The 18,398-nt window shown below is 35.3% G+C and overlaps 1 protein-coding gene across 1 annotated transcript in view; it reads right to left on the bottom strand.

The window, feature by feature from the left end:
* The window catches only part of ZPBP (zona pellucida binding protein), a 132,994-nt gene that overhangs the window by 63,678 nt on the left and 50,918 nt on the right, over positions 1-18,398 (bottom strand). Inside the window, exon 7 of the mRNA XM_069462305.1 lies at positions 4,415-4,592. Coding sequence (XP_069318406.1) covers positions 4,415-4,592 — 178 coding nt within the window. The remainder of the gene's footprint in view (positions 1-4,414; positions 4,593-18,398) is intronic.

The raw sequence follows: 18,398 nt of genomic DNA, 5'->3' as shown, positions 1-18,398 counted from the left end.
GTCTAAAGAGGAGATGAGTCATATTTTATACTGATAATATAATTATTTAAATACATGTAGTGAAAGAATGCCAGGGAAACATTTTTGTGTTTCTCATCCTTTGATGTGAAATTAAAACAAGGGTTCAATGGTGCATGCCTGAGTAGGATACATTTATAGGGTCGAAAAGACCTTATTAAAAACAACTGTACCTACTAAACAATTCACTTTCACTGCACAATTAGTCTAAAGTATAAAAGTATACTTTATTAATAATACCATCTCAGGATGATTAAATACTTGAACTTATAACCTAATCATTTCTGACCATTGGCACGGATACTGTGTCACACTAAAAGGGCTCCCTGATGAATTTGTCATGTGATTCCCAAAAGGCTTGAATGAGCAATAGCTAATCTTTTTCATAAATAAAGCTATAGAAAAAAACAATGTTGTGTTAACTATTATTGAGCTATATTTTCAGTCCACAATAATCAATGGTAAATATCCTGTTGCCTCAGTAGAATAACAGATATCCTGTCTAGGTACTGCCTTATCAATACTAATATTCAGGCATTCTATATAAGTATGACCTTATCAACACTAACATTCAGGAGTCTAAAAATTTAATGTGCATCAGAACCACCTAGGTAGCTTCTTATAAATGTTGGGGTCTGGTTCATACACATTAGACACAATTTTAAGAAAATCTCCACGGAATTTTGAGACACATAAGAGTTTTAAAACCACTGCCATAGTTTAAAGGGAGAAAAATGAAGGGAGAGTGGAGTATTGTGCCAAAGAATGTTATTTGATCTACAAATGTTATTTAAAAAAAATTAATGGGAATAAAATGGGTAAACATGAATATACAAGATACACAAAGTTTCACAGAAATATTAGAAATTATAGAACTTGTAAAATAAAACATTTCGGAATTTTTACAAAATTCTATCAGAAACAATGTAATATTTAGCTAGCCTTTGGTTACAGTATCTTTATAATTTATGAAATTATGAGACATCTATAATTCACAAATATAATTAAAACTTTTTCTTTTTCTAGTGTCAAAATGATTGACAAAGTGATGTACATAATAAGCAAAGATAACCATGAAGTTATTGAGCTTTTTATAGTAAAAAATTAATTTAAAAATGCTAAATAAGTTATGAAAAAGAAAATTATATTAGATAGAAATGTTAAGTCTCCACTAGTTTATAAGAAAACAATCTTTGTCTGCCACCTAGTAGTAAAAATTAAATGAATAAAGGAAGATATCCAAAGAATAAGAACAAATCCAGTGTTTACCTAACCTACTACTGAGAATGCAAATAAACTTCTCTCATGTAATAAACATGCCTAATCTTCTTTGTGGTACATAAACATGGTGCATCTTCATTTTGGAAATAAGTCATTTTACAAAATACCTCATATATTTTATGAGCTTCTATCTGGCATTCTGTTTCACACTTGAATGGACTTTAAGATCATTTAATATGTTAATTTTGTCTTAAAACTAGTATTAAAATGTAGGATAACTTAAAACAATATTTTATATTGTTTTTCAATTTGAAGAATGATTTAAATTTCTTTTTTTTTTTGAGTAGTATGTGCTCTTTTAAAATTTTAGACTGATGGCCTTCTATAACATAGACAAAACTTAACATATGTAATTGGGGCCTGAATGTCACATTATATTTAAAGAGTTCTGTTCACAAAAGAGAACTTAGACTTGCTTAATGGCTTACAAAGATGATAACAGCACAAAGGTAATTCCAAATTAAAATATGCATATAGAAATCATAAATATTCCAGTAATAGATACCCTAAACACCCTGACTTGGTTATTAAACATTCTATGGATGTAACAAAATTTCATATGCACGTCATAAATATGTACAAATATATCAAAAAATAAAAAATTAAAATATTTATTTACCACAGGATGGTACAAAATGAAATTTGGCAAATCACTAGTTAGTAAGTCTATTGAGCAATGATAATGCCTATGAAATCAAAAATATAAATTTAACCAAAATTGCTCCCAGGAAATTGATATTCATCCATGCTCTTGCTTGGATAGTATTAATACTTGCTATCCTGGTATCCTTCAAAGTTTTATCTCAATTACATTAAACTTTTATGACCCATCCTATCTCCAACTCAGTTTTATTTATATAATCTTCTTTTCCTTCTGTTCACTGCAGTTTAGCAGTCTCTTGTTTCCTGTTTCATGGATGTATCTCCTATGTATCTAAACTCTGTGGACACAGACTATATATTTGGGGAAAAAAAAATAGCATTTCAGAGGCAGAAAATATTTTTGAGATTTATGTATAAGTTTTCTTTTATACTTCTCATGAGTTCTACTGACAGGAATAAAATAATTAACGAACTCAATCAAACCTGAATATTATAATTAAATTATGGAGAAATTAGGGAAACTCACAATTGTGTTATTACCCAAACTTTTACAAATGCAAAAAAAAGATTTTAATGGTAAAATTATTTGAAATTCTTAGAGATTCCAAACTACATTTTCACTTGAAAGAGCTATGTTTAATAATTTCAAAATTATTATAATTAATGAGATGCAAATATTTTAACAATTTAAGTTTATCTTAAGTCTTTATGGAATAAAAATATAAATACATATAGACAGCTAAAATGCTAGGTTCTAGTTTCTTTACTCAGTATTCCCAGACTTTTCTTCATCCTTATCTGTGCTCTAGAGTGATATACATAACCACTGATTTTCAAAATAGGTACAAAGTTGGCATTTGGAAGTACTTTATTTACTAAATTTATATTGTATTTCCTAAGATATATCTTTAGTACATTTTATCAAATTTCACATATAGTATTTAAACAAAAAGAAAATAAATAAAAGTTATAAAGCAAACTCTAGCCAAATCAAATAAAGCAAAAGAAAAAGAATATTTACTACTCTATTATATGAAAAGGCTTTTAATCTAACTTAAACTGTGGAAAGAAGAAAGGAAAGAACAATCGCAGAAGACTGAATGAAAACAACACTGCTATGGCATGGATGTGAATTGACTGTCCCTACCAAAAATCATGTTGAAATTTAACTCATCACAGTGTGGTGGTGTTGGGACGTGGGGTCTGGTGGGAGCTGTTTGAGTCATGGGGGCAGGTCCTTCATGAATAGATCAATGCCCTCCCTTGGGAGTGAGTTCTCACTCTATTAGCTCCTGTGAGAGCTGGTTGTTTACAAGAGTATGACACCCTCTCCTCTTTCTCATGCGTCCTCTCTCACAACGTAATTCCTGCCTATGCTGGCTCACCTTAACCTTCGCCATGAGGGGAAGTAGCCTGAGGCCTTTGAACAGATGTCCAACCTTTAATTTTTCAGCCATCAGAATCATGAGCCAAATAACACTTTTTTTATAAATTAACTAGTCTTAGGTATTCCTGTATAGCAACACACAACAGACTAAGTGCTAATTTAGTGATACTTATTAATATAAATTTTTAAAACAGTATTTTAAGACTGAAAATTAATTGGTCCACTCAACTCCATAAGAGAAATGCAAATGCAAAGACTGAATCCTTGTACTCAACTACTCAACCACTCAACCTAAGTCAAAAGCTTCTACAGAGCTCTCTTCTATGATACAGATGAAGAGGAATGAATTCCAGAGAGCAGCTCAGATCCTGTAGAGCTAGGATCAAAGGTCAGAAAAAACAACTGGTAAAAAAACAATTCTTATACTTATTTCAGAAAGAAAACAAAAGTCACAAAGATACCTACTCTAGACAATACAAACCTAAACTCATCAGTAATAGATTCTAAAAGATATATTGGGCTCTTTTTAGGGTAAGTAACTCTAAGTTACTCATAACTATTATTGGTGTTTCCTCCCAGACAACTTCCCAATGCTATAATATTAATAATATCAAGGCCATTATTAAGCGAGATTTTTGCCTTTTACATCTTCATATTCAGTCTTTTCAAATACACTACTTCAAATAAACTAAAGAAATTCCTAAATGATAGTAAAAATAAATGATAGGCATCCACTTAGGCTTAATGAAAATAAGCGAATTTTAATCAATATAAAACCACCAATCAGCCAGGCACAGTGGCTCACACCTGTAATCCTAGCACTCTGGGAAGCCAAGGTGGGAAGACTACTTGAAGTCAGGAGTTCAAGACCACCCTGAGCAAGAGCAAGACCCCATCTATAACTAAAAATAGAAAAAAATTAGCCAGGTGTGGTGGGTGGTACATGCCTATAGTCCCAGCTACTCAAGAGGTTGAGGCAGGAGGATCTCTTGAGCCCAGGAGTTTAAGGTTGTTGCTGTGAGCTAGGCTGACGCCACGGCACTCTAGTCCAGGTGACAGAACAAGACTCTGTCTAAAAAACAAAACAAAACAAAAAAACCCAAGAAATCATAGTTCATTACATACCACAGCACTCAGGACATTTTGGATGTTGCAGGATATTCATTCCATAACCTGGAAAGCAGCGATTAATCCAAACCATTTGGAGAGTACCTTCAATATAGTATATTTCAGGCAATGGCTCCGCACGTCTGCCAAGAACTTCTACTTGTTGATTAAAAAATCTCTCTATGAGACTTTTAGCCTAAAATATAAATATAATTTGAAAAAACTGTTAGCCACAAATAAATGTAATATAGATGCATATGGATTTAGAGTTCTTCAAATATTTTATAAATTATATCCCTTCCATACAATTTCTATAAATAACTATAAAAATGTTTTCCAATATACTACACTTAACATAAATATGCTAATCTTATTGTATTACTCAATTACTAGCTTTTCACAGTTTAAATGGATTTTTGTACTTTTGGATAAACTCTGCTGAATTTGTCATTTGTTACTTGGCCAAACACATAATTTGGTTAAGGAAGTGCTTAAGAATTAATCAGTTAATTAGTGCTTAAGATTAATTAGAGGTTGAGCATCTCTAATCAAAACATCCAAAATCTGAAATGCTCCAAAAAGTAGTAGACCTGAACAACACTATATATCAACTGGACCTAAAAGACATATACAATATGCCACCCAACAATAGAAAAATACACTTTTTTCTCACGTGTACATGGAATACTCTCTACAATAGACTATATGTAAAACCAAGAAACAAGTATTTATAAATACAAAAGGTTGAGATCATACAAAATATCTTTTCCAACCACAATGGAATTTAACTAGAAATTAATGGTCCAAGGAAAACTGAATCCACATATATGGATTAGACAACATATCCCTAAACAACCAATGAGTCAGAGAAGAAATCACAACAGAAACTTATGGGATGAAGTAAAGTAATGTTAGGAAGGAAACTTATATCTATAAATACCAACATTAAAAAAGAGGAACAATCTCAAATCAATAACCTATCTTATGACTTAAGGAACTAGAAAAAGAACAGTTTAAATATAGCAGAAGGAAGAAAATAAAAAAGATTTCAGCAGAGATAAATAAAACAGAGAACATATTAATACAGAAAACCAACCAAAACGAGAATTGTTTCTTTGAAAAAAATCAACAAAATTGATAACCACTTACCTACATTAAGGAAAAAAAATAAGATGCAACTAAAATCAGCATTGAAGGAAAACAACACATTACAACTTATTTTACAGAAATAAAAAAAATTATAAGAGAATATTATACATAATTGTACTATGATCTGAATATGTTCCCCCAAAATTCATATGCTGAAACTTAATTGCCAATGTCATGGTATTACAAGGAGGGGCCTTTGGAAGGTGATTAAGTCATGAGGGCAGAGCCCTCGATTAGGATTAGTGCCCTTATAGGAGTTGAAGGGAGCTTCCTTGGCTTCTGCCATATGAGAACTCACGAAGAGGGGGTATTATCTATAAAACAGAGAGTAAGCCTTCACAAGACACCAAATATTCTGGCTCCTTGAGCTTGGACTTGTCAGCCTCAAGAAATATGAGAAGTAAATTTCTATTATGTATGAATTATACAGTCTAACGTATTTTTTATAGCAACCTTAATGGACTGAGACAAATTATATATCAACAAATTGGATAATCAAGATGAAATGGAGGAGAGACAAAAATGACAGAGTAAGGATGACCTCCTGGACTCCCCCTCCCAGAGAAAGAGGCGTGGATCTCGGTCTGCTACACATGAGTGGATCGCTCTCCCACAAGAACAGTGTTGTGAATTGGCAAAGAATCAGAGTGGGACACACAAAACAGAAACAAACAAACAAACAAAAAAAATAGTGAACAGGAGATGGGATTACAAAATCTGAAAAGTGCGAGACAATAGAGAATAGAGCGTGGGACGGTTGCGCCCACCTGGCCAACCAGTGCAGTGGAATCAGACCCACAGGAGAACGTCCTGCCTCTCCACTGACCTCCACACCCACTCAGAAAGGGACCTGCCTGAAGTTGGTGAAAAATCGCAGCAGGAGACGTGGGGCTTTGTCAAGAAAATGATAGTGGGCCCCACATCTTGAACCCCACAGAGCTCTGTGCCAGGACTGCACTGGGCGGAGACAGGTAACTTGCCTCTGGAACTCAGGGAATCCAGATCAACGGAGGTGAACACTAAGTAGGGGACTCTAACCTGGAAACTGCTGTGGGTGAATAGGCCCATTCAGGGTGGGTCATAAGGAGCGAGAGCTCCTGCTGGACAGGCGTGAGATTGCGGGAGAGCGACATAAAAGAGACAATGGGGCATCCTGATGACTCAGCTCCCCAATCCAGCACCTGCCAACTCCTGAACAGTCACCTCCAGTACTAGCGCTCTGCAGGCGGTCACAATTTTGGGAGTTCACAACCCAGATGCTGCGGTGCGCTACGGTGTCAGGCAGCTCCCTTCCCCCAGCCAAAGGACCCTGTGACAAGCTCTGCCCTTACACTACCTATGGTCAACTAGCCAGGCCTGTTTTGATGAGTAAATTCTGAATACTTCCCCAGTCATGGGAGGCTAAGACCTGCAGGACTTACAGGCTCTGGGGTGCTGGGTGGACTGGGGTGCCAACACCTACCCCTAGCCAGCAACTTTCATGACAAAAGCGGTAGGCTCTACCGCTGACGTAGGGAGAGACAAGAAAAGCCACTTTCCCTTCCCATGAATCCACAGAGCCTTGGTGCAGATCAATAGTTGACAGCCCAGTGACTTTGCTCGTCAGACCAGTTTAGGTCATCCAGAAGGATCATAACTCTGGGGATGGATTTCCGTGTCCAGTCAGCTGCCAAAAGTGGGGTCCGTGGTCAGGGAACAAAAATCCTTGTAAAAGGCCAAAATAGGCTCCCCAAGTAACCCCTCCCATCAGGAGCAGCCTCCCAACTGTGATAGAAGAACCATGAACAACATATTAGCGGCTCCCCCTAGAGGAAGATCAAGCAAACCATAGAAGCACACACATCCAGGCTGTTAGGCAGCAGCTGCCATCTGCCTTGCTCCTAAACAGCATCTACTGGACCAGAGCCTAAACAGGGCATTTTACTTTCCAAACGAAAACTGAAAGGTGAGAAGCAATGAGTTCTTCACTGGGAAGAACTCAGTGAAAGAACTCTGGAAGTATGAAGAATCAAACGGAAAGCACACTCCCAAAAAGGAACACCAGCTCTCTAGCAATGGACATTAACCAAATTGAGAAAACTAAAATGACAGAAGAATTTCGAACCTGGACTGTAAGAAAACTCAATGATATGCAAGAAACAATGGATAACCAACACAAAGAAACCACACACACACACACACACAAAAAAAAAAAAAAAAAAAAAAAAAAAACAGGACTTGGAAGAAAAATTCACTAAAGAAATTGAAATATTAAAGAAAAATCAAACCAAACTCCTAGAAATGAAGAATTTATTCAAGGAACTACAAAACACAGTGGAAAGCCTCAAGAACAGAGTAGATCAAACAGAAGAAAGAATCTCAGAGATTGAAGATAACACCTTCCAATTAAATAAGTCAGTCACAGAGATAGAGCAGAGAAATAAGAGAAAATATCAAAGCCTACAAGAAATGTGGGATTATGTGAAGAACCCTAACGTGAGAGTTATGGGCATCCCTGAGGGTGAAGAAGAAAATACACAAGGGTTGGATAGGCTATGTGAAGATATAATAGAGGAAAATTTCCCAGGTCTTGCTAAAAATCTAGATATCCAGGTACAAGAAGCTCAAAGGACTCCTGGGAGATTCATTACAAACAGGAAGACACTATGACGTGCAGTCATCAGACTGACCAAAATATCCACTAAAGCCTTCTAAGAGCTGTAAGGAGAAAGAAACAAGTAACATACAAAGGAAAGCCCATCCGAATAACGCCAGGCTTCTCAACTGAAACCTTACAAGTAAGAAGAGACTGGGGCCCCATTCTCACTCTTCTCAAACAGAACAATGCCCAGCCTAGAATCCTGTACCCTGCAAAACTAAGTTTTGTATACGAAGGAGATATAAAGACATTCTCAGATAAGCAAAGACTGAGGAAATTCACCAAGACAAGACTAGCCCTCCAAGAAGTACTCAGAACAGTGTTACACACAGATCAGCACAATAAATACTCACGAATGTAAAACCACTCAAAAGCTAAAGATCAAAGGCCAGATACCACAATGGCTCAAGAGAGAAAACAAAGTAACAAAGTTCAACCTAACAGGATGAACAGAAATTTGCCACAACTATCAGTTCTCTCAATAAATGTGAATGGCTTGAACTGCCCACTAAAGAAACATAGGATGGCTGAATGTATAAATACACACAAGCCAAGTATCTACTGTCTTCAGGAAACACATCTAACCTGCAAGGATGCATTCACACTCAAGGTGAAGGGGTGCAAAACAATATTTCAAGCAAACGGAAGCCAAAAGAAGGCTGGCATGGTGGTTTTGATTTCAGATAACTTAGTCCTAAAATCAACAAAAGTAACAAAAGACAAAGATGGTCACTATACAATGGTAAAGGGTACAGTTCAACAAGAAGACATAACAATTCTAAATATGTATACAATAAATTTAGGTGCACCCAGATTCATAAAGCAAACTCTACTTCATCTAAACAAAATGATACACAGCAATGGAATCAAAGAAGACCCTGTATAGCAAAAGCAATTTTAAGCAACAAAAACAAAATGGGAGGTATTAATTTGCCAGACCTCAAACTATACTACAAGGCCAAGGTTCTTAAAACAGCCTGGTATTGGCACAAGTGCAGGGACACAGATCAGTGGAACACAACAGAAAATCCAAATATAGAACCATCCTCATATAGTCACATAATTTTTGACAAAGCGGGAAAGAATATACTCTTGGGGAAAAGAATCCCTATTCAATAAATGGTGCTGGGAGAATTGGTTAGCCACTTGTAGAAGACTGAAACAGGACCCACAGCTTTCACCTCTCACAAAAATCAAATCACGGTGGATAACAGACTTAAACCTTAGGAGTGATACAATCAGAATTCTAGAAGAAAATATAGGAAAGACTCTTACAGACATTGGCCTAGGCAAAGAATTTATGAAGAAGACCCCCAAGGCAATCACAGCAGCAACAAAAATTAATGAATGGGACATGATTAAATGAAAAAGCTTCTGCACAGCCAAAGAAACAGTCACGAGAATAAACAGACCACCTACAGAATGGGAAAAAATTTTTGCATACTACACATCACATAAAGGACTGATAACAAGAATCTATTTAGAACTCAGGAAAATCAGCAAGAAAAAATCAAGCAACCCTATCAAAAAGTGGGCAAATGACATGAATAGAAACTTCTCGAAAGAAGATATAAGAATGGCTACCAAACATATGAAAAAATGCTAAACATCCCTAATCATCAGAGAAATGCAAATCAAAACCACAATGAGATATCACTTAACTCCAATGAGAATGGCCTTTATCAAAAAAACCCAAAACAACACATGTTGGCGTGGGTGTGGAGAGACAGGAACACTAATACACTGCTGGTGGGACTGCAAACTAGTGCAACCCCTGTGGAAAGCATTATGGAGGTATCTTAAACAGATTCAAGTAGACCTGCCATTTGACCCAGCAATCCCATTACTGGACATATACCCAAAGGAAAAAAGGTCATTCTTTAACAAAGACACATGTACCCGAATGTTTATAGCAGCACAATTCACAATAGCAAAGATGTGGAAACAACCCAAATGCCCATCAATACATGATTGGATTAGTAAGCTGTGGTATATGTATACCATGGAATATTACTCAGCTATAAGGAATGATGAAGATACGACATCTCTATGGTTCTCCTGGAGAGAGTTGGAACCCATTATATTAAGTGAAATATCCCAAGAATGGAAAAACAAGCATCACATGTACTCATCAGAAAATTGGTTTCCCTGATCATCACCTAAATACAAATCTGGGAACGACACCAATCGGATATCAGACTGAGGTGGGGGGTGGGGGAGGGGATGGGGGTATGCCTACACAATGAGTGCATTGCGCACCGTTTGGGGAATGGTAACGCTTGAAGGTGCTGACTCGGGAAGGGGGGGGTGGGGAAGGGAGGGATATATACCTACATGATGGGTGCAACGCGCACGACCTGGGGAACAGACACGCCTGGAGCTCTGACTTGGGGGGAAAGGCGGTACAGGAGCAACGTATGTAACCTGCAATTCTGTATCCCCCATAACAAGATGAAATAAAAAAAAAAAAAAATGATACACAGCAACACCATAATAGCTGGAGACTTCAAAACCCCTCTGACAGAACAGGACAGATCCTCCAAACAGAAAACTAACAAAGAAATCATGCACTTAAACAGAACTCTAGGACAAATGGGCCTGAGTGACATTTACAGAACATTCTACCCAAAAAACACTGAATATACGTTCTTTTCATCAGCTCAGGGGACATTCTCTAAGATTGACCATATCCTAGGTCATAAAGCATATCTCAAAAAATTTAAAAAATTAGAAATTATTTCATGTATCTTCTCAGATAACAGTGGAATAAAATCAGAAATCAACTCCAACAGAAACTCTCATCTCTATACAAATTCATGGATGCTAAACAACCTTCTGCTGAATGATTATTTCATAAATGAGGAAATCAAGATGGAAATCAAAAGATTCTTTCAACTAAATGACAAAGGAGACACAAGTTATCAAAATCTGTGGGACACAGCTAATGCAGTCCTGTGAGGAAAGTTTATTTCCATAAATGCCTATATCGAAAAGACAGAAAGATTATAAATAGACAACAAAATGAATCATCTCATGTATAAGGCTGCCCTGATAATTACACACTGAACTGGTAGCAGCCTTCCAAAATGTTTATGAATACATAGAGATAAAATAAATTTAATATATTATACTTTTAAAAAAAAAAAAAAAAAAGAATCATCTCAGAGTTGGAAAAAGATGAACAGACCAACCCCAAACCCAGCAGAAGAAGTGAAATTAATAAGATCAAATCATAACTTAATGAAATTCACAATAAAAAAATTATCTGGAAGATTAATAAAATAAAAAGTTGATTCTTTGAAAAAATAAACAAAATTGACATGCCTTTGGCTAGACTAATGAAAAGCAGAAAAGAGAGAACTCTAATAAGCTCCATCAGGAATGAAAAAGGCGAAATTACAACTGATGCCAGGGAGATACAAAATATCATCTATGAATACTACAAAAACCTTTATGCACACAAACTGGAAAATGTGGAGGAAATGGACAAATTTTTAGAAATACACACCCTTCCTAGGATCAACCAGGAAGAAATAGAATTCCAGAACAGAACAGTATCAAGTACTGAAATTGAAACAGCAATAAAAAGCCTTACTAAAAAGAAAAGTCCCAGACCAGATGGTTTCACAACCGAATTTTACCACACCTACAAAGAACTAGTGCCTATCCTACAGAAATTATTCCACGACATTGAGAAGGATGGAATCTTCCCCAAAACATTTTATGAAGCCAACATAACCCTGATACCAAAACCAGGAAAGGATGCAACACAAAAAGAAAATTACAGACCAATATCCTTTATGAATATAGATGCAAAAATTATCCACAAAATCCTAGCAAACCGAATCTAGGAGATTATCAAAAAAATAATACATCACGACCAAGTGGGCTTCATCCCTGAGATGTGAGGATGGTTCAACATATGCAAATTTATAAATGTAATTCACCACACACATAGAAGCAAAATCAAAGACCATATGATCCTCTCAATAGACACAGAAAAAGCATTTGACAAAATTCAACACCCTTTTATGATAGGAATACTTAACAAAATAGGCATAGATGGGATTACCTAAAAATGATGCAAGCCATATATGACAAACCCGTGGCCAACATCATACTGAATGGGGAAAAACTGAAAGCATTTCCACTTAGAACTGGAACCAGACAAGGTTGCCCACTATCTCCACTTCTATTCAACACAGTGCTGGAAGTCCTTTATAGAGCAATTAGACAAGAGAGGGGAATTAAGGGTGTCCAAATGGGGGAAGAAGAGATCAAACTCTCACTCTTTGCTTATGATATGATATTATATGTAGAAAAGCCCAAGGATCCAACCGAGTTCCTCCTGGAATTGATAAATGAATTCAGTAAAGTCTCAGGATACAAAAATCAATATACACAAATCAGAGGCATTCATATACACCAATAACAGTAAAACTGAGAACCAAATCAAAGACTTAATACCCTTCACAATAGCAACAAAGAAAATAAAGTACCTAGGAATATATTTAACTAAGGAGGTAAAAGACCTCTACAGGGAGAACTACAAAACACTGAGGAAGGAAATAGGAGAGGTTGTAAACAGGTGGAAAACCATACCATGCTTGTGGGTTGGCAGAATCAACATGGTTAAAAGGTCTATACTACCCAAATGATCTACATATTCAATGCAATCCCTATTAAAATGCCAACATCATTTTTCACAGATACAGAAAAAATAACTTTACACTTTGTATGGAACCAGAGAAGACCCCTTATAGCAAAACCAATCCTATGCAAAAGGAACAAAATGGGTAGTATCAATTTACCAGGCTTCAAACTATACTACAAGGCCATAGTAACTAAAACAGCATGGTACTGGCACAAGAACAGAGACATAGACCAATGGAACAGAACTGAGAACCCAGATATAAAACCATCTTCATATAGCCATTTAATCTTTGACAAAGCAGACAAAAACACACACTGGGGGAAAGAATCCTTATTTAATAAATGGTGCTGGGAAAACTGGATAGCCACATGTAGAAGACTGAAACAGTATTCACACCTTTCACCTCTAACAAAAATCAACTCACGATGGATAACAGACTTAAACCTAAGGCGTGAAACTACAAGAATTCTAGAGGAAAACACTGGAAAATTCTTCTAGACATTGGCCTAGGCAAAGAATTTATGAAGAAGACCCCAAAGGAAATCACAGCAACAAAAATAAATAAATAAATAGGACCTGATCAAATTAAAAAGCTTCTGCACAGCCAAGGAAACTATCATGACAGCAAACAGACAACCTAAAGAATGAGAGAAAATATTTTCATGCTACACATCCGATAAAGGGCTGATAATTAGAATCTATTTAGAACTCAGAAAAGTCAGCAAGAAAAAAGCAAACAACCCTATCAAAAAGTGGGCAAAGGAAATGAACAGAAACTTTTCAAAAGCAGACAGAACAATGGCCAAAAAACATACGAAAAAATGTTCAACATCTCTAATCATCAGGGAAATGCAAATTAAAACCACAATGAGATATCACTTATCTCCAGTGAGAATGGCCTTTATCAAAAAGTCCCGAAACAACAAATGCTGGTTTGGATGTGGACAGACAGGAACACTCATACACTGCTGGTGGGACTGCAAACTAGTGCAACCTCTGTGGAAAGCAATATGGAGATACCTTAAACAGATACAAGTAGACCTACCATTCGATCCAGCAATCCCATTATTGGGCATCTACCCAAAACAACAAAACACATTCTATAAAAAAGACATCTGCACTCAAATGTTTATAGCACCACAATTCACAATTGCAAAGATGTGGAAACAACCCAAGTGCCCATCAATATATGAGTGTATTAATAAAATGTGGTATATATATACACGGAGTTCTACTCAGCCACAAAAAACAATGGTGATATAGCACATCTTGTATTATCCTGGGTAGAGCTGGATCCATTCTACTAAGTGAAATATCCCAAGAATGGAAAAATAAGCACCACATGTACTCACCATCAAATTGGCTTTAAGTGATCAACACCTAAGTGCACATATAGGAATAACATTCATCTGGCATCTGGCAGATGGGAGGGGAAAGGAGGGGATGTGTATATAGGTACATAATGAGTACGATGCACACTGTCTGTGGGATGGACATGCTTGAAGCTCTGACTCGAGGGGGAGAGGGGAGCAAGGGAAATATATGTAACTTAAACATTTGTACCCCCATAATATGCTGAAATTAAAAAAAAGTTTAAAATTCTTTTAAAACTGCTTGAGAAATAAATATGTTCTGACCAGGGGAAAAATAAATAAAATACATATATATAAAGATGAAATGGAAAAATTCATAGAAACATACAACCTACAGAGATTGAATCATGAAGAAATAGAACACCTCAGAAGATCTGTAACTAGTAAGGAAATTGAGCCCGTAACCAAAAATCTCCCAACGAAGCCCAGAAGGCTTCACTAGTAATAACATCACTGATCATTGAGAGAATTAACACCAATCTTCTTCAAACTCTTCCAAAAACTGAAGAGGAAGGAAGCTTCTAGAGTCATCTCATGAAGCCAATATTATCCTGATACCAAAGCAAAACAAAGACTACATGAAAAGAAAATGAATACACAAGAGGAATTCTGATGTAAAAAATTCTCAACAAAACAGAATTGAATAGCATATTAAAAGGATTATTATATACCATGACCAAGTGTGATTTATTCCTGAAATGTGAGGATGTTTCAACATACAAAAATCAGTATAATACATCACATTAACAGAATAAAGGGGAAAAAAGATGATATCCTCAATTGATCAAGAAAAGGCATTAAAAAAATTAAGGCACTTTCATCAGAAAGCATTCAAAACTTTAGAAATTAAATAACCTCGACATAATAAAGGCCATATAACAAAAGTCCACAGGGAACATCAGACTCCGTATTGAAAGACTTAAAGCTTTTCCTCTAAAGATCAGGAATAAGACAAGGATCCCTGCTTTTGCCTCTTCTATTCAAAATAGTACTAAGAGTCCTGGGCACAGCAATTAGGAAAGAAAAATATATAAAAGGAATATAATCTGAAAAGGAAAATTTAAAATTATCTATGTTTGCAGATGATATTATATTATATATAAAATATACATAAGATTTCACAGACAAAAAGGTAGTATAAATGAATTTAGGAGAGTTGCAGGATATAAAATCAGCATGAAAATATCAGTTGCCTTTCTATACACTAAAAATGAACTAACTTAAAAGGAAATTAAAAAAAAACATTCCACTTACAATAGCATCAAAAAGAATAAAATACTTAGGAATAAATTTAACAAAGGTGGTGAAAATTATGCTTAAAATTCTAAAATGTTACTGAAAGATATTTTAAAAGATACAAATAAATGAAAAGACATCACACATTAATGGATTGGAACATTTAACATGTCAATACAATCCAAAACTATATATAGATTTAATGCAATCCCTATCAAAATCCCAATGGCATTTTTTTAAGAAATAGAAAATCCCATCCTAAAATTCATATGCAGTCTCATGGAACTCTTAATAGCCACAATAATCTTGACCAAGAAAAATAAAGTTGGAATACTCACACTGTTTGATTTCAAATCTCATCACAAAGCTACAGTAAACCTAACAGTGCGGTGCTGGCATAAAGACAGATAGAATAGAATATAGAACCCAGAAATAAATGTTCATGTAATGGTCAAAATGAAAAGATGAATGCTTCCCAATAAGCTAGAGAAAAAGGAAAAGATGTCTGCCCTCACCACTCCTATTAAATATAGTATTAGATATTCTAGCCACTGTAATAAGCCAAAAGAGCAAACGAAGACACAAAAAGATTGGAAAGTATATGGTAAATTTTTAAAACTTCACATTTTCTTGACACTTCAACATCTCCCCTAACAGGCTGTGAGAACCCTACCCAGATGACCTGGTTCACCAGTGTGGTCCCTGCCAAAAGTTCACCTTCTTGCCATCCCCTAACTAAGGCATTTGTCCACAGGTTCTCTAGTTCTCTCACTTTGTACCCTCCTGCCCCCCCTTCTCTGGGCTCCCCATCTGCTTGGTTGAGCTCACTCTCTGGAAGCTCCTACCACATAGCCTCCTACCTGCCATGCTGTGCCTCCTGTCTCTAGGGCCTGTGAGTACCATAAATCCTTTAATTGCATATGCCTCTCTGAATGTAATTTCTGTGGCTATGTTGAAATGATCCCTGAAGATCCCTCAAGGGAGACTTATTCCCCTATTTATAATAGAGAAAGGAGAAAATAAATCTGTCTCAATTTGTAGCTGAAATGATTGACAACATGGAAATCTCAAAGAATGTTTAAAAAAAACCTCACAAAATTAAAAAATTTCCAGAATAATAGAGTTCAGCAAATTCACAAGGAAAAGTATCAACACATTAAAATGAATTGCATTTAAATACACTAACAATGAACATTCAAAATTCAAAATTAAAACACAATATTCTCTAAAATACCTCCAAAGAAAAGAAAATATTTAGGTACTAACTTACTAAGACGTACAGGATCTTATTGCTGAAAATTACAAAATGTTGATCAAAGAAATCTCAGAAGACCTAAGAAGATGTAGAAATATATCATCATGTTGATGGATTGGAAGAATCAATATAGTAAAAATGTGAGTTTTCCCCAAATTTGTACATAGGTTTAATGTAATCTCTATCAAATCCCAGAAAGTTTTTTATAGACATATAGGAGCTTATTCAAAATATACAGAAAGAGGTAGGACCCTCTTTTAACTATTTTGTTAAAAAAAATCTTGACAAAACAAGAATACAGTGGGATATATATATAACTACAGTAGTCAAGGTGGCATGAAATTGGGAGAGGCTTAAACATACAGACCAATGGAACAGAATAAGGAACCTCAAAATAGACCTACACAAATAAGCTCAACTGTATTTTCACAAAGGTGCAAAGGCTATGCAACAGACAAAAAAATAGCGTTTTCAACAAATGATTTTGGAACCACTGGATATCCACAGACAAAACAACAACAAATTAACCTTTAGCTAAATCTCATATTGTATAAAAAAAAAACTCAAAAATTATCATAGTCTTTGATGGGAAATGTAAAACGTAAAAAATAGGGACAAATCTTCAAGATGTAGTACTATGAAAAAAGTTCTTAGATTTGACACCAAAAGCACAATCAGTAAGAAAAGGACAACTGATACATTTCACCTCATAAAAATTAAAACTTTTTTCTCTGTGAAAACCCATGTGAAGATAAAGAAAAGACAGCTATGGTCTAAGAGAAAGTATTTACAAATAACATATTTGAAAAAGGACTATTATCTAGAATATATAAAGAACTCTCTAAGATCAATATATAATTAGAAAATATAAATAAAACAATATAATTAGAAAATGAGCAAAAGACATTTCACTACAGAAGATGTACAAGTGGTAAATAAGCATACGAAAAGATGATTAACATCATTAGCCACTACAGAAATGCAAATTAAAACCATAATGGGAAAATGCTACACAATTATTAGAATGGCAAACATAAATAATGGTGACAACACCAAATGGCAACAAAGATGTGGAGAAACTGCATCACTCATGTATTGCTGATGGCAATGTAAAATAAATTATAATATGACCCAGAATTAATGCCTCCAAATGTTAATTTTAACATGAAAATTTACTGCATGAAAGTTTACTGAAGTTTTAATTGTAACAGTCAAAAATTGGGATTAGTCCAGGTATCCTTCAAAAGGGTAATGGTTCAACAAACTGTTATGTATGCACCACCATGGAATACTACTTAGTAATATAAGGAACAAATTATTGATATATGTACCATCTTGAATAAATCTCTAAAAAATTATGCAGAGTAAAAGAAGCCAATGCCAAAAGGTTATATACTCTATGATTCTGTTTATAAACATTTTTTAAATAATTCAACTTTAGAAATCAGGATGAAATAGTGAATATCAGCTATTAGGGAAGGGGGTAGGAGAGAGTTAGGAAGGAGGCACGTGTGCTTATAAAAGGACAACACAAGGAAGGCTTATGGTATTGGAACTCTTCTGTGTCTTGACTATGATAGTGGATACATGACCCTAAATAGGTGATGAAATTGCATAGAACTTGACACATACAATTAATACAAGTAAACTGGGCAAAGCTAAATAGGAGCAGTGAATTGTGTCAATATCAACATCCC

The sequence above is a fragment of the Eulemur rufifrons genome, chromosome 29, assembly GCF_041146395.1.
Source record: "Eulemur rufifrons isolate Redbay chromosome 29, OSU_ERuf_1, whole genome shotgun sequence".
NCBI classification, from domain to species: Eukaryota; Metazoa; Chordata; class Mammalia; order Primates; family Lemuridae; genus Eulemur; species Eulemur rufifrons.
This window is presented reverse-complemented; position numbering and strand designations above follow the sequence as displayed.